The 22,866-nt window shown below is 38.7% G+C and overlaps 1 protein-coding gene across 5 annotated transcripts in view; it reads left to right on the top strand.

Annotated features, from left to right (window-relative positions):
* Positions 1-22,866, top strand: part of atp10d (ATPase phospholipid transporting 10D) — a 218,547-nt gene that overhangs the window by 107,968 nt on the left and 87,713 nt on the right. For all 5 annotated transcript variants that reach the window (XM_072568569.1, XM_072568561.1, XM_072568552.1 and 2 more), the window contains 3 exons: positions 14,141-14,345; positions 19,073-19,158; positions 20,248-20,354. In XM_072568569.1, the coding sequence (XP_072424670.1) occupies positions 14,141-14,345; positions 19,073-19,158; positions 20,248-20,354 (398 nt within the window). The remainder of the gene's footprint in view (positions 1-14,140; positions 14,346-19,072; positions 19,159-20,247; positions 20,355-22,866) is intronic.

Below are 22,866 nucleotides of genomic sequence, written 5' to 3' on the forward strand. Positions count from 1 at the left end.
TGAAGGAGACTGTTAAGAGAAAAATGAAAGGTAAGAAAGGAGGGAGGGAATGAAGGAAATCTCTGAACAAGACAATTAAAAGCCCCAGCTGCCAATGGTGAAGCAATTAAAATTATGGTCGCATGTGAAGCCAGAACTTGAAGTGCAGATTATCTTGGAAGGTAGTGGGCCTATAAGAAACTGCAAAGTTCGGAGGGACAAAGACACAGTGGAGAATCCAAAAAGATTCTGTAAGTACATTAAGAGCAAAAGAGTAACTAGGGAGAGAATAGGGCCTCTTAAAGATCATCTTGGCCAACTATATGTGGAACTACAGGAGATGGGTGAGATACTAAATGAATATTTGGAGTCTGTATTTGCTGTGGAGAAGGACTTCGAAGTTAGGGTTCTTAGGAAGTAAAAGTAAATAATGATTACTTGAAAGAGTTCATATTACAGAAGACGAGATACTGGAGGTCTTAAAATGCAAAAAGTTAGATAAATCCCCAGGACCTGATCACTTATTCAAAGTTTGGGAGAAGATTTGTAGCTCGGGTGCTCATTGTTGTGGTTCTGTTCGCCGAGCTGGGAATTTGTCTTGCAAACGTTTCGTCCCCTGTCTAGGTGACATCCTCAGTGCTTCTGTGCTGTTCCCTCCAGCATTTATAGTGGCCTGTCTCTGCCGCTTCCGGTTGTCAGTTCGAGCTGTCCGCTGTAGTGGCCGGTATATTGGGTCCAGGTCGATGTGCTTGTTGATAGAGTCTGTGGATGAGTGCCATGCCTCTAGGAATTCCCTGGCTGTTCTCTGTTTGGCTTGCCCTATAATGGTAATGTTGTCCCAGTCGAATTCATGTTGCTTGTCGTCTGTGTGTGTGGCTACTAAGGATAGCTGGTCGTGTCATTTCGTGGCTAGTTGGTGTTCATGTATATGGATTGTTAGCTGTCTTCCTGTTTGTCCTATGTAGTGTTTTGTGCAGTCCTTGCATGGGATTTTGTACACTACATTAGTTTTGCTCATGTTGGGTATCGGGTCCTTCGTTCTGGTGAATTGTTGTCTGAGCGTGGCTGTTGGTTTGTGTGCTGTTATGAGTCCTAGTGGTCGCAGTAGTCTGACTGTCAGTTCAGAAATGCTCCTGATGTATGGTAGTGTGGCTAGTCCTTTGGGTTGCGGCATGTCCTCGTTCCGTTGTCTCTCCCTTAGGCATCTGTTGATGAAATTGCGAGGGTATCCGTTTTTGGCGAATACCTTGTATAGGTGTTCCTCTTCCTCTTTTTGTAGTTCTGGTGTGCTGCAGTGTGTTGTGGCCCTTTTGAATAGTGTCCTGATGCAACTTCGTTTATGTGTGTTGGGGTGGTTGCTTTCATAGTTTAGGACTTGGTCTGTGTGTGTGGCTTTCCTGTAAACCTTTGTGGTGAATTCTCCGTTCGGTGTTCTCTGTACCATCACGTCTAGGAATGGGAGTTGGTTGTCCTTTTCTTCTTCTCTAGTGAATCGGATTCCTGTGAGTGTGGCGTTGATGATCTGGTGTGTGCTCTCTATTTCTGTGTTTTTAATTATTACAAAGGTGTCATCCACGTATCTGACCCAGAGTTTGGGTTGAATTTGCGGTAAGACTGTTTGTTCTAACGTTTTTACGGGACCTTGAGATCTTGCTCTGATAATCTGAAATTCGGATAATTGATATTTAGGTAACTGAGGTGGTCCTGTATTCAGATACATGAGTCCAAACACTTTATTTCCTCCTCAAACTCCAAATTGGAGACTTTTTCAGAAGAATATAGATGCCAGGCAGATTTCATGGGAAGTTTCAACTTCCTAAACAATTACTATGTAGTCGGTGCATTGATATTTTTGAATGTTCCCAGTGCAGTTTCCCAGATATGTTTGGTCTTGTTCTATCTGGAGATGTGAAAATCTTGGCCATGGAATAGGCAGACCTTTCACTGATTTTGCTGGTTAAACTATAAGTTTCCCAATGATTATCAACTTCCACTGATACCTATTCAAATTGGACCCAACCTCTGGTGACCATGAAAATATGGAAGTTGTAGCTGAATTTGCAACACCTAAGGTGTGAGAATACAGAATCTTGTAACCTGACTTGCAATTTAAATATATTCAATGGTGTAAAATTCATGTGCTTAACTCATAAGTATAGAAAAAGCTCTCCAAAAACAATTTTTAGCTTAGCCATTTCAATCTTAAATACCCTCTTAATAATTCTTAATTATTGACAAACATTTCTGCCACAAAAATGAATTTTGTTGTCTCAATCAGCTTTTACATATTGTTGGAGCTTTGAAAGCAATGATTAATTCTTTTTTTCTGGTTTTGTTATCTCACAATTCAGTATTCCTTTCTGACTGTAATATCTCAATTCACTCTTTCTTTATTTCATTCTCTGTATCTTATAGGACATTGAATTCACTGTTCTAATTCTTACTTCCTAATTCAAACTGAACTGTTTATTAACAATTCTTCAAACTGATGTGGATAAGGAGAAACCCAGTTGCTTGTCCAGTTCTCACAGATCTCAAGTGCTGTGTAGAAGGTGCACACAACTTATTCGATGTTTGGATGACAGCGTCTTGTCACTCAAAATCCCATAGAAACTGCACTCAAAGCTAACTTTAGCTACTTGTATGCACTTACATTATTTATTGCTCCTGTAGATTGAGTAGTGTTGGTTCTTTTTACATTGTCAAGCAGACCACATCATTAGTTTATTTTATAATATGACTAAATCATCCTCTGATCTTTGCAAATTACCCTTGGGCAAAGCTCTAGAGGATAGTGTGGAAAAATGTGAAATTGTCCATTTTGTCAGGAGGATTCAAGATTAAATGTTATCTCAAGGGTAAAATTTTGCAGAGTTTTAAAACGTAGAAGGATCTGGGTGTCCTAGCCCATGATTTGCAAAATATTAGTATACAGGTCATTGTAAGGAGAAATATGAACAAGGAGTCTTGATTTCTGTGTTCAGTAGTACAAGTGATGTTGTTCAGAAACTGTTGGAAAAGCTCAGCAGGTTTGGCAATGTCTGTGGAGAGAAGTCAGAGTTAATGTTTCGAGTCAAGTGACCCTGCCCCCCCCCACTCCCGCCTCGAACACTCTTTGTTGTAGTCAAGATAACTGTGGGAGTCTGTGGGTTTATAATGAATATTAGTGGTCAGCCTATCTACAGAAATGGAAACAAAAATGTCGAGGAAGAGAGGATTCGGAGATGGACCAGGTGAATAAAAACTGAAAGAACTGCGGATGCTGTTATTCAGAAACAGAAACCGAAATTGCTGGAAAAGCTCAGTAGGCCTGGTAGTATCTTTAGAGAGAAATCAGAGTTAATGTTTCAGTTTGAACTCCTCGGTACAGGGATGAGGCTGGGGTGGACATTGGAAGTGAAATTTATAGCCTTTTTTTGACTCTGGACCTTTACTCAAAGCTCTTTTACCATAACATGCAAGAGGTGTAAAACCATTCTGAATCTGCCTTTCACGTGGGACACAGTTGTTATCGTAATTATAGCTCAGATCGGAGAAGAGGTCAGTAACAGTCTGGGTTCCTCAACTGAATACAACATTTTTATACCTTGCGCGTTACAATAATTATATGCAACATTAATGCTGTTAGCCACATCGCCCTATTCTATTCATCTAATCCTGTAAACACACAATCAATGATGGACAACTCTGGGTCCTCCCATAACCCTGTGATATTTACTACATACCGCCATCATCAGTCTTTAGGACCTTCCAATTCATCTGACAGTAATACTCTTTCCCAGACATTTGCTAGCTGTATCAGATTAATTGTCAATAATCTAAATACTTGTTTATCACTAAGAACTCTTCCAAATTCAATAAGGCAATTTATATTCCCTACTAACATTATACAGAAGATTAGAAAAGATATTAGTTTTTACCAATTATTATGGAATTTGTAATCTCTTTTCCAATATGAAGTTATGTAGTTATAGTTCTTTAACAAAGCTAATGAATTGGAGGCAGCTTCTCTTTGACTTAACCCTGGGGAATCAAACAAACAGTCCGCCTGACTTGCAGTTGCAGTTACAACCCCCGCTACTCTCAAGTTGTAAGTGAGTTTTAAACCAGAGTTTAGTTCTTAAATGAATCTTTTACTGTTTCTATTCTTAAACACTTTCCATCACTGATTTTCTTGAGGAAGTATCTATTCAAATTCCACTGATTAGGGTGAAATACGAACACTTGACGACTTTACCAAGTCATCAAATGAAAGTTGTTTAGATTTCGCAAGTAACTAGGGAGCATAACCACATCTTCACTCTGTACTTTGTAATTTGTCTCTGTCATTCTTCCCTCAATGTCTGCATTTAAGAATTTGTTCAAATTATCTACATCTACGCTTCAGCTTCAATTGTATATCTCTCCCCAGTCCTGAGATCTCTTTTTTACAACCTTCCTTTGCCCTCTCTTGTGCTAGTGGTCTTTTAGAGGCCATGTTTACGCCATTTATTGCTTTACCTTCCCTAATAATGCAATAGGCCACTTTTACTACCTGCAAACAATTGCTCAAGGAATTCAACTAACCCTTTCACACTAATTTGTTGTTTGCATTTCTAATTTACAACCACCTAAAAAGTTCAGAATACTGTAGACTTTTTCTTCTGCTTTTTAAAAACTAAGTAACAAACATGGGACTGTGGCTAAACTAGGCCTTTCTAAAATGCGTATATGTGTAGAACAGTCTGTTTATAGAAACCCAAGTAAATTCCCTAATGTTTCTTCTTACCAGGACCCTTTTATAACCCCGACGGGACCTTTCATTATCTTATCCTGTAATTCTGTATGGAAACCACAAGTCTGCCTATGAGTAACTGCTATACGTAGCTGCCAATCCCTTTTGGCCATCTTGAATCAGGTAAAAAGCCCCAGGTGGCCATCTTGTCAACTTTAATCATCGGCTACTACAACATAGCTTTCCTAATTATTTTCTGCACCTAATTGATTGATATTCTTTATTGCAAGGGAAATTGAATATACAAATAGAAACATCGTAATTGAGTGTGGCAGGGCATTGGTAGATCACATCTGGACTTCTCTGCACAGTATTAATTTCTTTATTTAAGGAAGGATGTAAAAACATAGGAAACTGTTCAGAGAAGATGTACAAAACTAAAACCTGGAATGAGAGTTACCTTTGAAGGAAGGCTTGGCAGGCTCTTGACCATTGGAATATAGAATAGTGACAGATGACTTGTTTGAAACATATAAGATCCAGAGCAATCTTGACAGAGTGGGTATAGAAGGTATGTTCCAGACCCACAGCAATGTCGCTAACGTTTAACAGTCTAAGTGGATGAGCAAGCCGCTCAGTAAAAGCAATTGGGAATGATCAGTAAATGGCCCAGCCAGTGACATCCAAATCCATGAATGAATAAAATGAATATATTGATATTATCAGTAGTGGATGGAAATTTGGAATTATCAGATCAGCCATGATTTTATTGAATGATGGAACAGGCTCATGGGAGTTACTCTGAATTTTATGTATAAAATGTGTGCATGCTTCTGTTGAAGTGTCAAGATTATGAATTAAATATTAATAAATTGCATATTTCGCAACATGAAATTTATCCATTTAATTAACTTTTGTGACTTCAAATGCATTAATTAAAGTTTCTAATCGATTTCAATATTTCTAAAGAGCCTGGATTTTGGCTTGCTATTTTTGCCTAGGACTGATTCCATGTGCTGAAAATAGTTCACTCACTTTGTGCGTACCAGTTTCCTTAGTACTTTCAAATCAGTTGCTCTGATTCTTTCCCGAGATATGTTTTGCTCAATAGCTTTTGTTCAAGTAATACTACAAGCACGAGTGTGCTTTTCCGTAGCTTAAAATAAGAAGTAAATATGTTTTAAAGAGCCTGTGTAAGGGGAGAAATGCTTGTACTAAATACATGTTGGTGTTCTATGTACTTAGAAAATTAAGCTGACCAAATTGTGAAGAAAAAGGAGTTGAAGATCTTTTTCATGATAATGATCCCTTTGAGGAATGTCAAGACTTGAAACCAGTGAATTGTCCCCACCTCATTTTGTTGTCTGTTAGAAATGTTTAACACTAGTTGATGACATATCCAATTCCAAAGTTTAAATTTCTGACTTGGAAGGGAAAAGGTAAAGAAAACATAATTTGTTTCCTCAGTATAACATAATATTTTGAAAAGCAGAATCTTTTAACTAAGTAGAAGAAATCTTAGTGGGGATGTGGAGAGTAGAGGAGTTGAGATCATGATCACATCATCCAGGATCTTATTTAATGGCAAAGCAGGATAGAGGGGCTGATTGGCATACTCCTGCTTCTATTTCATATGTTCACATATAGACTATAAAGAGAGTTGGAGAAAGTGAGGACTGCAGATGCTGGAGATCAGAGTTGAAGAGTGTGGTGCTGGAATACCCCACAGTCGGGCAGCTTCCAAGGAACAGGAGAGTCGATATTTCGGGCATAAGTCTTTCATCAGGAATGAGGCTTGTGGGCCAAGGGGGCTGAGAGATAAATGGGAGAGGGGTGGGCCTGGGGAGAAGGTAGTTGGGAATGTGATAGGTAGATGAAGGTGGGGGTGAAAGTGATATGTTGTAGAGGAGAGTGGAACAGATAGGTGGGAAGGAAGATGGACAGGTAGGACAGTTCAAGAGGGCGGTGCGAAGTTGGGAAGTTGGGACTGGGGTAAGGGGGGGAGGGAAAATGAAGAAACTGGTGAAATCCACATTGATACCCTGTGGTTGAAGTGTCCCAAGATGGGAGATGAGGTGTTCTTCCTCCAGGTGTCTGGAATTAGGGTTTGGCAATGGAGGAGGCCCAGGACCTGCATGACCATGGTGGATTGGGAAAGGGAGTGAAAGTGTTAGCTACATGGCAGTGGGGTTATTTGGTGCAGGTGTCCCAGAGATGTTCTCTGAAACAGACACTTCAACCACACAGGATCAATGTGGATTTCACCAGTTGCCTCATTTTCTCTACCACCCTGACAGGCAAAGAGTTATAGATTCCCAATACACTGAGTGAAAAACATTTTCCTCACATCTCATCTAAACCTCCTTGCTCAAAAATCCATTCCTGTCTATTTCTGTTTGTGTTTATTACATTTACAGACCTTGGCAATGGTCAACTGGTGTAGCATTTCAGATATTTTGTATCCTGCCCGAGGACCAATACTCTGGTAATTTCATTTCTTTCAGCCCATGACTCATATGGCATTCTTCCCAAAAAATATATACGTGCAATCTAACCAAGTGTTGTTATTGTCAAGTAGCTTGAACTTAAATTCATTAAGTTATACATGACTTGTCAAATATGGAATCTGTTGAGACTTGCAGCATAAAATTTGGTGAATTAATTTCTATCCCCTGAGTGTTCTCCTGCTAACACTTGGCCCATGTATTCCCAGGAATCAGGCCTTAGCAGTGCTTCCTTTCCCATTTGACTAGAAAGACACTACTGTAGAAAATGCTCTGAACACACTCTAGTAACATCTCGCTGGCTTGGTTTCCACTACTACTATCACGATCTGTATTCAGATAAAGTCCATCACTATAAACTACTCTCTCAGTTTTGAAACTTTCTGTAATTTCCTTGCAAATTTGATTCTCTATGTCCTTCCCCACTAATTGTGGTCTCTAGATTACACTAAGCAATATAATTGCATTTGTTTTGTTCCTTAGCTTTCGCCAAATTCTCTGGGACATCCTCTTCCTCTCGCTTCCAAATTTTCCCTTAATCAATACAAGCACCCCTGTTTTGTTTTCCCTTTTTTGTTTTATCTTTCTTGATCATATTATATGCAGGAGTGTTTAATTCCTAATCCTGTCCTTCCTTTAGTCAGGTGTCTGTTATAGCGACAACATATATTTAATAGCAATCTGTGCCTAAAACTCACCAATCTTATTTATGATGCACTGTATTCACATACATATGCATGGTGATCCTGATTTAGATTTTATTATTTTGTCCCTTACTCAGCTAGTAACCTACTAATCTCTACTCTAGTGTCATCTATCTCTTCCAGTATTTTGTACATTTTGGTATATCCATCTGATATCATCTCTTGCTTCCCAAACCCCTGCCAGTTCCCAAGAGCATTAACAAACTGCCCGACAAGGAGCTCAGTCAAATTTATTCAGGTAGAAACTGTTCAGCCTGCATAGGACCCATTTTCACCAGTGCTGGTCCTGATATCCCAAGTACCTAAAGACCTTTGTACACATCTACCTTCCTACACCTCTACCTTTCCATATATTTATCATATGGCCCTGTTTCTATACTTGCATTTGACACTGTAAATAATCTTGAGATTGCAACTTAGCTTCTTAAATTGACTGCAGAACAAGATCCCTTTTTTTCTGCGTATGTTGTTAGTTTTAATGTAGACCACAACTGCTGCTGCCCTTTTTCTGCAGAGTGCTCCTTAGTTGCTCATCAACATCACTTGGTACTGGAGCAAGGTACCAACACACCATCCTAGATTCATGTCTGTGGCAGAAATAGCTATCTGTTCTCTTAACAATCAAGTCAGCTATCATTTTGCTCTTCAATCTTCCTAGTATCCCCCCCTCCCGTGTAGCTGAGCCACCCATGGTTCCATGGATTTAGCTGTGGCATTGCTCCCTAAATGAACCATAACCCTCATCAGTATTCAGGTCTGAAGAGGTCGCTGGACCCAAAACTGTAACTCTGCTTTCTCTCCACAAATGCTGCCAGACCTGTAGAGTTTTTCCAGCAATTTTTGCTTTTGTTTCTGATTTCCAGCATCCACAGTTCTTTGTTTTTTTTTGTTCAGAAATGAATACCAGTTGGAAAGTTGAATACACACTGGGGACCCTGTACAACCTTACCTATCTCTTCCTTTTTGACTGCCTGATGGTTAATCATTCCCTCTCTGCCTGATGCTGTTAAAATTTGGTTGACCACAATCTATAAATGTGCTTTCAAGTTAGCTGAGTATTCCTTCATTGACATGTTTAAACCTGTTCTCCCTTTGCAGCTTGTCCCCCTCCTATCAAATCTCTTGCTGTTTTTTTTTCACATACCAACCCCAAATTCCAGTAGCCCTTCTGTCCCAATTCCCCCCCCCCCCCCCACCCCATCCAGTTAGCCCCTCTCCTCTACTCATTCACTATTTTCCTACAGGTTTTATCCTTCAAATATTTATCTGATTCCCATTTTAAAAATTCTATTGAATTTGAACACTCGCACAGACCCTCTCTCATACACAAGCTCTCTCTCATAGGCTCACACATACACCCCCCACACATTCACCCACCCAAGCACCCTCTCACTGACTTATAGCCCTTTACACTCACACTCACACACACGCACTCACACATCCCTACGTGCACATGCATATGTTTGTGGGGTGGCTTTGTACTTGTGGAATGACATTGTATTTTGCTCAAAAATTGCATGATTCCATGTAAGATTCTGTAAATCCCTTTTTTAGAAATAGAATCAGTCCGAACACTGGGGCACAGACAGCATCACACCTTCAATGCATTATCGGAACCGACATGGCACCTATTGTTAAAGTTCACTTCAGAATGTAACTTTAAAAAAGTTCTGGGATTTACATATGAAAGAACTGAAACCAACATGGTCATTCTAAGAGAGGAGAGACTTCACAAACAATCCAGGTCTTTTTCAATATATGATTTCTGTTGCATCACACTGTAAACATTTGCTATAAATTCTGTGTCTTGCGGTCTTATACTCCACAACCACCTGTGTGATTTTTAACATTGAATTTTAATCCATTCTTTAAAGTGATAAATTTCACATACTATCCACTCATTGCTTCTATATGATTTTTCACATCTTGCCAATCATCATAATTATATGTCCTCTTGATTATTGATCCTGCATACATTAGGATCAATTTCTCTTCATTTATTCAATCTAAAACCTTTGCGATCCTCCACCAATCTCCTCCCCTTCTCTCCTATAAGGAAGAAACATAATTTTTCAGTTTATTTGCGTAACTATGATCCATCTCTGAAACTGTTCAATAATTCTGTTCTGTACGCTCTGCAAAGCCTCCAAGGCCTTCCTAAAATATGATGCTCAAAATTTAAATCCTTCAGCTCCAGCCAAACTCACGTTTTCCCTAGAATAAATACAGAAGGTGCTGAAAATACTCAGCAAGTGAGGCAGTGTCTGTGAAGAAAGAAACAAAGTCGATGTTTCAGGTTGATGGTATTTCAACAGACAGAAACCAAATTCTTTTTTAAACTATCTAGACACCTTAAAATACTTGTACTCCAACATCTGTCTCTCACTTCTTGTATCTGTGCTTAAACATTACAATTTGGTAAATGTTTTATAAAAATATGTTTTCAAATCTCACTGTCTTTGAACTATGTCCTGCCCAGCACTGTCTTGCAAGCAGCTCCTTTGTATCACATAACATTTTAGTTTTTTTTTGTGCACATCGTATTTGGTGAACCAACACGAAACCTTTGAGGATGTCTTGAGGTCTGTCATGAACTGCCTGAGTAAATGTCTGGCAAAAGTCGGAGTCTACTATTACTGATCACAGCAGTGTGACTTGAATCATGGTAACTCAAGGACGCTGTATGGACACAGTGTTCAAATGCAACTTTAGAAATGACAACCTGGAATTGAATCAGGTCTTTGTAACACATGTAAATGATACAACTGTGGAGAATGCATACAAAGTAAAAAGTGTTATGACATAATATGCAGCACAAGGGAAGGATTATTTATGACAAAATATAGTTCACAAGAAGTAACTCTGTTTTCAGTGCTCATCATTTGCATTCTTGTATTTTCAAGATTTGGAGGTGCCAGTATTGGACTGGGGTGGACAAAGTTAAAAAGCGCACAACACCAGGTTATTGTCCAACAGGTTTATTTGGAGGCAGTGGCTTTTAAAGCGCTGCTGCTTCATCAGGTGGTTGTCCACTAGCTTTCGAAGCACTGTTTCTTCAGGTGGTTTATAGTCAAGGTTGCTGTTCTGGGTTTGATAGCAAATTGTTTATTGTACCATTTTGTGTATATAATTAAATCTTTCATGAATCTTTTCGTATGTAATCCCTTGAAGAAATGCATTTATATTTTATGGGTGAAATGTAGCTGCAACCTGTGGGATGCCTTGCCTTACCATCTTTAAATCTATTTCTTGTAGTTGGTATCACTAATAGATATCTTGGCTGTAAACATAGTGCACTATGCAATGGAGAAGATTTACAATTTGTTGTGAAAGAGATGTGTAGCAAAAATGCAAAGATATGGACATTTTATAGATATCAGAAATGAAGACCAGAATCTTTATGATCACCAAGTAAATGAGCAGATTGGCAACTTTTTGTAGTTTTAAAATAATATTTACAGCTTCATCACAACCCTGCCAATCTTTGTCAGCAACCTATTTCTTTTGATCTCTACTTTTAATTGACTAGAAACATGGAAAAATTGTCTTCCTTTACTCCGGTAAAATTCTCTGCTTCTTTTTTAAGTTTAGGATTCAGTTTAGTTCTATACACCAAGGTAGGATGAATATTCACAGAACATTACTCTGATCTAAACTGGAGTTTTATGCCTAGTTCTGGGTATCATACTTTTGGAAGGATATAAAGTGTGATGTGCGTTTGTGTTATGTTGTTATTATTTGGGAATTTCAATTTGAAAATGGAAGGAAAATAGAATTCAGTTTCCCATTCTGTGAAGGCCACTAAATGCTAAATGACCCGATAAACCGCCTGGGAAGTTATTTGTTGAAATGTTTACAAAGTTGAATATTTATGACATCAGGGAGGACTGCCCGGGGCCACAACCACATTTCTATTGAGAAGGATAGTTTCATACCAGCAGAAGAGCAGTTTAGTTCATGGCAGTTCAGATAATCATAATTGTCATGAAGGCAAGGCTGTCAGCACTGGAAGGTTGGGTAAGAAGTTGTCAAGTTGAGATTGGATGTTTACTTCATTGGGATTGAGTTATTGTGAAGAGCATTACTGGGAAAAATCAAATGCAACCTTACTTTTCGGTACTTTTCTGCACAGATATTTCTGAATTTCCTTATATAACTTGTTTACACAAAAGAAAAACAAGGAAGTTATGTTCTTTCGTTAAAAGAACTTTGGCGACCTAGTGTGAATATGTTCTGTGACCTGAAACCATAGTAATCAAATTATAAAATAAAATTTATGATCTATCAAATCAGGTTTCATCTGGAGGTCTAACTTATCCAAGGTTACAGCTGGGATCATATCAGGGAGTGTTAGAAAGATTGGGAAAGTATTTATAAAAATGATTCTAATGATGAAGCGACTTCAGCAAAGCAAATCTAGGCCAGTCCTCCCTGGAGACAAAATACTTGAAGGGGGGGATTTGATAAAAATGTTCAAAATCATGAAAGCTACAAACAGTAGATAAAGAGGAACTGTTCCCATTGGCTTATAGATCAAGAACTAGAGGACACTATTGTAAAGTGCAAGGCAAAAGAATCAACAGGGACGTGAGGAAAACCCTTATCACGTCGTTGGGATTTGGAGTACACTGCCCAAGAGTGTAGTGGACACATTCATTTGTGGCATTCAAAAGAAAATTGGAAATTGATAATTCTAAGACTATACAGATGAGTGGGATTTGCTGAGTTGCACTTCAAACAATTCACACAGGCACTACGGGCCTTATTATTGTCTCCAGTGCCCTCACTATTCTATCACAGAAAGGAGGCTATTTGAACTCATCACGTCAGCTATTCTGTAAATAAACATCATGACTCTGTGCCATTGTTCTGCCTTTTCCCTATAACCTTGCACATTGTTTCTGTTTTAATTAGTCATCCACTGCTCTCTTGAATGCTTGAACTGAACGTACATCCTCTGTACTTGCAAATAGTACATTCCAGACCTGAACTGCCACAAATCCTACTCTTCTGCTTTCTCCCTGTCCTCCAAATGTTTTGATTTTCAATTTCCAATTTTCTTTTGAAAGCCCCAACACTTTTTTTTCTCATGTTTGCTTCTTTTACAAATCACTTTAAATACGTGCTGTCTTGTTTATGATCTTTCACCTGCAGGAACAAGTTCTCCTCATCTACCCAATCCAATCTCCTTTTGGAAAGCTTTTATCAGATCTCCTCTTAGCCTTATTCAGTTCATGGAGATGAATACCAACCTCTCCAGTCTATTCACATACCTGAAGTTTCTCATCTCTGAAACCATTCTTCTAAAACTCTTCTGCAAAGAAGAATGATCACTCATTGCCAATTTTTTCTCTCTGAAGAGTGATTCACTTTTTTGTTTGAAGTGGTATGCTGTAGAACCTGTGTCCCTAGGGGTGCAGGTACATAATTCTGCGAAGTTTACGCGAAGGAATGATTAAGACGACATATGGCACGCTTGCCTTTATTGCTTAGTCCTTTGAGTATAGGAGTTGGGAATTCATGTTGAGGTTGTATAGGACATTGGTGAGGCCTGTTCTGAATGCTGTGTCCAGTTCTGATCACCCTGTTATAGGAAAGATACTATTAAGCTGGAGAGGGTTCAGAAAAGATTTACCAGGATGTTCCCTGCTATGGAAGGTTTGAGTTATAAAGAATGGCGGAATATGCTAGGACCTCTTTTGCTGAAGTGTAGGAGGTTGAGAGGTGATCTGATAGAAGTTTTTGAAATAATGAGGGGTATAGATAGAGTTGATGAGAGTTGTCTTTTCCATAGGATGGGGGATTTCAAGACTAGGGGGCACATTTTTAAGGTGAGAGGTGAGTGATTTTAAAAAAGACATGAGGTGCATTTTTTTTTAACACGGAAAGTGAATAGTGTGTTGAATGAATTTCCTGAGGAAGTGGGGATGTGGGTACGATTGCATTATTTAAAAGACATTGGGATTAGTACATGAATGGGAAAGGTTTGGTGGAATATGGATCAGGAGCAGGCAGGTGGGACTAGTTTAGTTTAGGATCATGTTCGGCTTGGACTGGTTGGACCGAAGGTTCTGTTTCCATGCTGTATGTTTCTATGACTCTTATGTATCGCTTTCTAGTGTTGTTAAAACATGACTCATACTGACACATGTAGCATACCTTAAGTGAAATTTGTAATTGTAATTCAGATCTTTGCAGACCTCCTTTGTTGATGAGGTGTTGATGTTATTTCATTCTAGACACAAAAAAAAGTACCTTGTGAAATGGTGGAAGGAAGTTCACGTAGGGGATTTCATCCGATTATCTTGCAACGAAATTATCCCTGCAGATATGGTGTTGCTGTATTCCACTGATGTTGATGGGATCTGCCACATTGAAACATCCAATTTGGATGGAGAAACCAACCTGAAGCAAAGACAGGTTGTTAAGGGATTCACAAAGCTGGTGAGATATGTCTTTTGGTGGTAAAGGTCAGCAATAAACAAACTACAGCTTTTTTGGTAATTCCTACTACATACACTGCTAATTCTGTACTCTTTAATCACAATAACCAAATAGTTTTGCTTACCAGTAAATACTTAGTCTTGGGAAAAAGCACATGATTATGAATTAAGTCACTAAAGACCTGAAGTAGGTAAGTTACCCTTAACCAATCAAGATTTTAAAAATATCACCTTATTAATTGCAGGACTAGTTATAAGGATTAAGTCCATAATTCTCCTTTCCAGAAGAGAATTGCATCCACAGAAGGCACAGATCACACTTTTCCTCCAATGTATATGAACATATATATTTTTGTCTTAAAAGTATTTAATGACACTGCTTCCTCAGACTTTTGAAGCACAGAATTCAAAAGCTGCAAAACCCTCAAAGAAAAAGGATTCACATTTTAGTGCAAAAAGGCACCCCTAATTACAAAACCGCTTTCCCTGTTTCTGACATCACTACAAGCGGGAACCTGCTTTCCAAATGTGTCTCGTCAAAACCATTCTTGATCCTAAACATCAGTCAGGTTACCCCTTAGCTTCTAAACTCCAATAGAAACATGCCCAAATTATCCAACCTATCCTCAAAAGACAAGTTACTCATTCCAGCGATCAATCTTTTAAGCTTCATCTAAAACATGTCTCCAATCCATATATATATACTATCTTAAGTAAGGAGATCAAGGCCATAGTATTCAAGTCATGGTGTCAACAGTATGGCTTTTCTAACTGAAGTATAACATTTCTATTTTTATGTCAACTCCTTTTGTAATAAATGATAGCATCCCACTGGCGTTCCTGATTATATGCTGTACCTGCATACTATGTCTTTGTAACACATGCATAGAAGCACCTAAATTCCACTGCACCTCAGCATTTTATAGCCATTCCTGATTTAAGCAATGCTCTGCTATTTTTTATTTTCCTGGAAAAGTTATCAACTTCAATTTTCAAAATTTATACTCCTTCAACCATGTGTTTGCACACCCACTCAATTCGTCCTTACATGTCTACAACCTCCTCCTGTTGCCTTCACAGCAAGGTTTCCTATTCATCATCTTGTCTCCCGCAAATTTAGCCACCACCATTCAATCCCCTGATAACTATTTGATCTATATTATACAAGTTGAGGGCCTAGCAGAGATTTGTGTAGTACTCAGTCATCATTTGCTGCTATTCAAATGTAGTCCCATTTATGTGTACACTTCATTTTCAGCTAGCTAACCAGCCTTTGTCCATGCTAATCTGTTATAAGTTTTTATTTTCTGGCATAGCCTTTTATGTGATGCCTTATCATATGCCTTCTGGAATTCCAAGTGCAATATGACTTCAGGCTTCCTATTGTCCACAATGTATGTTACACCTTCAAAGGACTCCAATAAATTGGTTAACATAAAATTATTGAGTTATACAGTATGGAAACAGACCTTTGGGTAAATTTAGTCCACATCAACCAGATATCCTAAACTGATCTAGTCCCATTTGCTAGCATTTGGCCCATATCCATTTTAACCCTTCCGAATCATGTACCCACTCAGACCCCTTTTAAATGTTATACCTGTCTCCACCACATCCTCTAGCAGCTTGTTCTATACACGCGTGATCCTCGACGTGAAAAGGTGCCCCTCAGGTACCTTTTAAATCTTTCCCTCTCACCTTAAATCTATGCTCTCTAGTTTTGGACTCCAATACCGTGGGAAAAAGACCTTGATTATTCACAGTGTATAGATGTGCCAGTCAGGATGAATGGCCATGCTAAATTGCCCTGTAGTGTCCAAAAATGTGCAGGATAGGTGGATTAGCTACAGTAAATGTGGGGTTATGGGGATAGGGTGTGGAGAGCTGCGTCTGGATGGGATGCTCTTCAGAGGATCGGTGCGGACTTATTGGGCTGAAAGACCTATTTCCACAATTTAAAATCTACAATTCTATGAAGTGCCTTCTTATCGACATAAAAGCAAAATATTGCTCATGCTAGAAATATGAAAAACACACAAATGCTGGAGAAACTCATCAAATCTGGCATCATCTGTCAAGAAAGAAAATGTTAACATTTCAAGTCAGATTAAACACTTCTTCAAAATCCTTTCAACTTAATCGGACTCAAAATGTCAATTCCATTTCTCCTGCCATAGATGCTGCCAGAACTGTTTCTGCGTGTGCCTCCGTATCGATTCTTTATGCCCCGCAATCTTATACAGCTCTGTCAGGTCACTTCTGAACCTTTGGGGAACTAGGGAAACTACTCCAGAAGATCCAATCTAGTAGCTCAGATCCTCCTGCCCAGGCAGTAAGAATCTACTTATTCCAATTATTCTTAAACATTCCCTCAAGTATCCACCATTGAGTCACTAACAATCTATCCGCTAACTTAGTACGCCTATTTACTTCAGCTCCAGCAGCCTTCATGCCCACACAGTTTTCCTTATTTTAAAATTCTAATGTTTGGTTCAATCTTCTACCTCTCAAACTGGATGTTGATATTTGCTGCTGCCTAGGGATGTCTTTACCCTGAGTTCATTCATTAATTCTGTCACATTATACAATACCAAATTAATATAACCTACTGTTTGGTCGCTTCCAGGATGTGAAGCTCTGAGAAACTAACTCAAAAGTATTCTATGAACTTTTTGTCCAGCCTTCTCCTACCAGTTTGATTTTCCCAGTTTAAATGATTAAAAGTAATTCTGTTTATCGCCATACCTTTTATCAGAAGCACCCATATTTCTTTGGAAACATTGTAGAACATTGCATTTACTGTGTGGGGACTCGTGGACCATTCTGACTACCTTATATATTCAAGTAATAGTCGATCTCATGTACAAGTCGACCTCCTAATTTTGGCCAAAAAGGTCTGGAAGTATCCATGTATCTCATGTAAAGATCGACCAGAGTTCCCCACAGATAACAGGTTAACATTTATGAGTCAGTGTGCCGGTCAAGAATTACTGTAATTTGCTGGTCTTTTTTCTCTATTTGTTTGGAGGTCAGTTGAGCTTCTGCTAATGATATTTTATGAACTTTGACAGCCATGAATTTCAGCCACTCAAAAGTAGTATCCCATAAATTTAACGTTTTAAAAATAGTCAAAAAATTTGACGATTACGCGAGTATATATGGGCAGATAGTAACTTTTTCCCCTACTATTCCTCATCTTCACCCAAACTGATTTTATATACTGATGTCCTGAATATTCAGAGTGTAATTATTGAGATGCTGCAGCCACATCTTTATAATGGATATCAGATCATATTTATGTTCCTTAATGTGCACTATCAGTTTGTTTGCTTTGTTATGAAAGCTGCATGCATTCAAATTTAGAGCCTTTAGTTTTTTTTGTCATTTTTGGGATACCCAGTCTTCATTGGTGTGTTCCTAGATTTTTCTTTCTTTCTCTCTCTCTGTCCCTCCCTACCATTTTTTGGTTGTCATTTCCCATATTATTACTTGCCTCTCAACTTGCCAGTATCCTTTGGTATACCATATCTTTCAACATTTGCTCTCTTGCCTCCACTATTTATTTTGCAACTTCCCTTTTGCACAACTTTGCTAAGGTATCTACAACTGACCATATCGTTACAATTTTTAACTTCCAGTCATCTTCCTTCTTTTGACTATGGACATTGTGAATGTATGCTGTAAAGAGCAGCATTGCATCATCAGGCTTTGGAATAGGCCAATTTAGCTCTTCGAGCTTGCTTTGCCATTCCATAACATCAGTACTGCTCTGGTTGTGGTCTCGGCTCCACTTTCCAGTAGACTCTCTTGTCTGTTAAAGATCTATATATCTCAGTGTTACTAAATTCATGTTAGTAAATGCAACTAGAGTGTTCTCTGGTTTCTGGGACAGAGAATTCCACTGACTAACAATATTTTGAGAGAAAAGAGTTATCTTCATCTCCATCTTAAATAGCTAGGCCTCATATTTTTAAATTGTGACTCCCAGTTTTAGTATCTTATACAAGAGGAAACATCCTTTCAGACTCGACATTATCGTCCCTTCAGAATCCCATTTTCTCAATTTCAATGTGAAAGGCTTTCTTCATAAGGTAAGTACTCACAACCTAAACAAGTGAAACCTTAAGTGAACTGCCTCTAATTCAGCTTTGTCAGTTCTTAATTAGGAGACCATGCCCCAGATGTGGTCTTAACAAGGCCCTGTACATCGGCAGTAAAATTTCCCAATTCTTGTATTCTATTTTCCTTGTAATAAACACCAACATTCCATTTAACTTCCTAAACACTTGCTAAATTTGCAAACCAACCACTTCGTTCACTCTGTATCTCTGAGTTCTGAAGTCTGTCTTCATTTGAATAGTAAATGTTCTACCTGTCAAAGTGGGCAGCCTTATATTTTCCCATGTGATATTCCACCTGCCAAATTTTTGTCCATTTGTTTTTTCTATCTATAACTTTCTGCAGACTCTCTGTCCTCTTGACAGCTTACTTGCTTGAATATTGAAAAATCAGTAACTTTAACTCCTGTTCATACATACCCACAAGCCATCCATTATTTAAGAAGAAACTTCTACTGTAATTCCTATATATGTTTCTCTGACTATTTCTTGATGCCTAGGTAGAAAGTCATAGCAAGAGCAGAGGTGTTCTAATGTCCTAACGATGACATTTGAGAATTATGTAAATAAAATGAATTAACTTGTCCTTACATAATTGCTTTTTATACAGGGGTCTGAAGCTGATCCTGAGCAGTTCACCAGCAGAATAGAATGTGAAAGTCCGAACAATGATCTAAACAAGTTTAAAGGGTATATGTAAGTGCTGTGTGTTTCCCAACTAACTAAGAAAGATTTGAAAATTTGAAAATGAAGACTTTCAGAATTGGATCAAAATAGAATGTTGCATAATTTTGATGTCTTACTTGACTGGACTTCAAACTTAACGTCACCTACTGTCACCCATAAATTATTACCATTTACCATCTTTCTTCACTTTCAATACACTAAATTTGACATTCATGCCCATGTCACTTTGAATCTCAGCTTTTCAAATATTAATTGTGGCATCCTGAACTGTATCGTGTACAAGTATCAATTCATGTGACAATGCTGCAATCGATGTTTTGACAATGTTTTCACTGACACTATTCTCTTTCCACACCTTTATTGGTTTCCTATTTCTTAATATTTTGACTTGAAAATCTTTATGCTTGCCAATAATATTTCTTCACTGTTTTGCTGCTTCACTGCTCTACCTGTTCTCAAATCTTTGTTCTCCATGTTAGGGTCTGTCACTGGTGTTAAAAGCTGGCATTATGAAATTCTCTGCCTTGCTAGAATCCTCTAACCTTTCAAAAGCTGACTTAAAATCTATTTTTGTCATTTCACTGCCATTTCCCCATGCTCCTCCAAAACTCTCCTCACACTTGTGAAGTTTCTTGGAATGTTTGCTTTCTAATGGCTTCATAAAATGCAAGTATTTGTCCAGACTTCATAACTGTTCTTATTTTTCCTCCAACAACACAATGTTTATCCTTAATAAATTGTTTAGAAAAGGTTTCACTCGTGGAAAATATTTATGAGTGATACATTCATTGGGGAAGATCAGGATGTCTAACTTCAAAAAGTTGATTTTAAGTTCAGAATTTACTCTAATTGTTGTGTCACATTAATCTAATTTCTAAAATTTTCTAAATTTCTAGGCAGTATTATTGAGGAGGCAAGCAACGAGTAATTAATTCAGTCTCTTTATACAAGATAGCAGTCTTGTTTGATGGTACAAATTTGTATATATGCTTTCTCAAGCTGTTTCGCTGAAATGTATCTTTATAGATTTTTGGAAAAAATATAACTAGGCCTGTTGATTTTTCCTTATTAACCATTGTCATTTATGAAAATTTGCAGGGTACATCAAAATAAAGAGCGGGTTGGTCTCAGTAAGAACAATCTTTTGCTTCGAGGTTGTACCATTAGGAATACTGAGGCTGTTGTTGGAATTGTAGTTTATGCAGGTTAGTGTTCAACTTAATATAAAATAATATGATAAATCCATAGCTTTGTGACCAATTTTCTTGAAAACAAGAATTTCACTTTGAGGTACTGTGCACAGGAGTTCAAATCGTGGGTCACAGTCACCAGTGAGGTCACCAGCTTGGAGGCTGCTGTAGTGCTCCAACCAAGTTCTAATAACTGCATGGTTAAATCTCAAAATTTTTGTTTTGATGGTGGTCATGGCCTAACTGGTCTCATTAAGGTCTGAATCCTGTACTGATAATATCCAGTGGAAAGGAAAAATGAGTGAAACAGCTTCTCTCTCTCCTCCTGTCACTCACAGGTGTCTGTCCAATGTATATCACCACCACTCGTGTCATAGGTCTCTCCTACCCTCCCCACTCACATAGTTCCTCACCACATACCCCACGTATCTGGGACACACATTTTTCCCTTATAAAGCATAAGCCCACCTTGGAGAAATGTCTAAGAACTCTGTCCAAAGTCTCGAATTGCTCTATATTGCTTTTCCCTGTTTTCAGCGCACCATCCAGATAAATGGAAACCTGGGGTAGATCTTGTAAAATGTTCTCCATTATCCACTGAAAAATGGCACAGGCTGTTGATACCCCAAATGGGAGCCTTGTATATGATATAATCCTTTATGTGTATTAATTGTAGAATACTTCGGGGAATCGATCTGCAATAGCAGGTGCGGATGACTCCTGTCCAGTTTAAGGAAGGACAGCCCTGCCAAGCCAGCCTTACGTATGTAGTTAACTTCTTTTAAGTGAAGGACTGGGTATTTATCCAGCTGCGAGAGGCGGTTCACCATTTGTTTAAAATCCCCACAAAGACAAACCGTCCCGTCAGGCTTCACAATTGGTACAACCGGTGTAGCACATTCCACAAGCTACAGGTTTGATGATTCGCTTGCTTTCTAGCCTCCTGATTTCTACCTCTACTTTTGCATATCAGGCAAAAGGCACTGGGTGGGCCTTGTAGAATTGCCTTGGCTCCTTTAATAATAGTCCCTTGAGCTTCCTGAAAAACTTCTGGATATTTAATTAGAACTTCACTCAGGCACCCATTTTTTAATCACAAGTTGTTGAGCCACTCAAGGTGAATCTTTTGCGACCAGTTTCATCCCATCAGGCTTGGGCATTTGATGTCAGTGGTAAGTGAACCGGTTGCTTCTTATTTGAGACCAGAACCAAAGTTTTATGCTTAATCTACAAAAGTTTCCTGGTATAGGTTCTCAGTCTAGCTGAGGTCTTGCCCAAACTTAAAGGTTGCAGTCAAGAGCAAATTTTGCTAAAGACTCAGTACTGTGATCACTGAAACAATTGCGCCAGTATCGGCCTCCATCAGAACCAGGTGACCATTTAACCAAAAGCTTATTTTGATTGTTTCTGATTTGGATGCTGCTCAGCAATTCAGTTGTTCCAAGCCAGATGTAGGTAAGCTTTCCAGGGTGTGCACTCTCTTGGATACTAGTCCATGAGTTCTCTTACTCAATTCAGGCTGAGTGGGATTCTTTTGCTGTCTCAGGTCCGCATACTGGCAGCAACTTCAGTGGCTTGCCGGCCCGAATCCTGAAGAAAATGATAACCATGTGACTGAGGCTTAGTTTTGTTTTGGGGGATTTTCTGTGGGCTGATCTAAAGTCCATCTGGTGAGGATATATTCTGAGTATGGCTATGCAATTGCCTTTGCCCAAATGGTGTTCCCTCAAGCTCAGTCGGCCAGGCAACGGTGTCCATTCCATCAGCATACCTTGTAATGCGCGCAATCTACTTGCCATATTTTCTAATGACAGACTCCGTTGTAGGGCCTGTTTGAAATCCACTTGGGCTTCAGCTAGTAGGTGCTTTTGCATAATTACGTTAATTAATCTCACATTCCAATGGTCTCTCAGCATGTCATTAAGGGTTAAGCCAAAGTCACATGCCTCTGCCACTTGTCATAACCTCATCAAAAATCCTGACCTGGATTCCTCTCATTCTCGAGCTGCTGAGTAAACCTGATAACATCTCAGAATTAGAGACTTGTGGTTGTAGTATTCCTTAACTAAATCCATCTTGAAATGTTTTGGTATCTGGTGTGTTAGGAAATATTAGGTTCTTAATAACTGAAAAAGCTATGGGTCCACAGGAAAATTACTCATTGCTTTTTATCTGCCCCAATGTCATTTGCCTGGAAAAAAAACTGTGTTCTTTTCACCCTCTGGGCCTAGCCTTTGACAGCAGGCTCGAACAAGTCAACCTTCCCAAATAATGGTATGATGCCAGAAATGCTTACCTCAATTCAAAGATGACTGTTGCAAGCGAATTTCTTCAGGAGCATACTTTTTTTCCCTCTCATCGTCACTGAAATAACTCCACAGAGGCCAGTGTCCCATCACCAAGTCATCCTTTATTTAGACATACATAGCACTTGACACTGGTCTGGCTTCCTCAAAGCCAGCTCTCTGAGTAAGCAGAACATCTCCCATTCCTGTTTGTCCATCAGTTTAACAGCTCCAATCAGGCA

Source organism: Chiloscyllium punctatum, chromosome 1 (genome assembly GCF_047496795.1).
Source record: "Chiloscyllium punctatum isolate Juve2018m chromosome 1, sChiPun1.3, whole genome shotgun sequence".
In the NCBI taxonomy this organism is placed as follows: domain Eukaryota; kingdom Metazoa; phylum Chordata; class Chondrichthyes; order Orectolobiformes; family Hemiscylliidae; genus Chiloscyllium; species Chiloscyllium punctatum.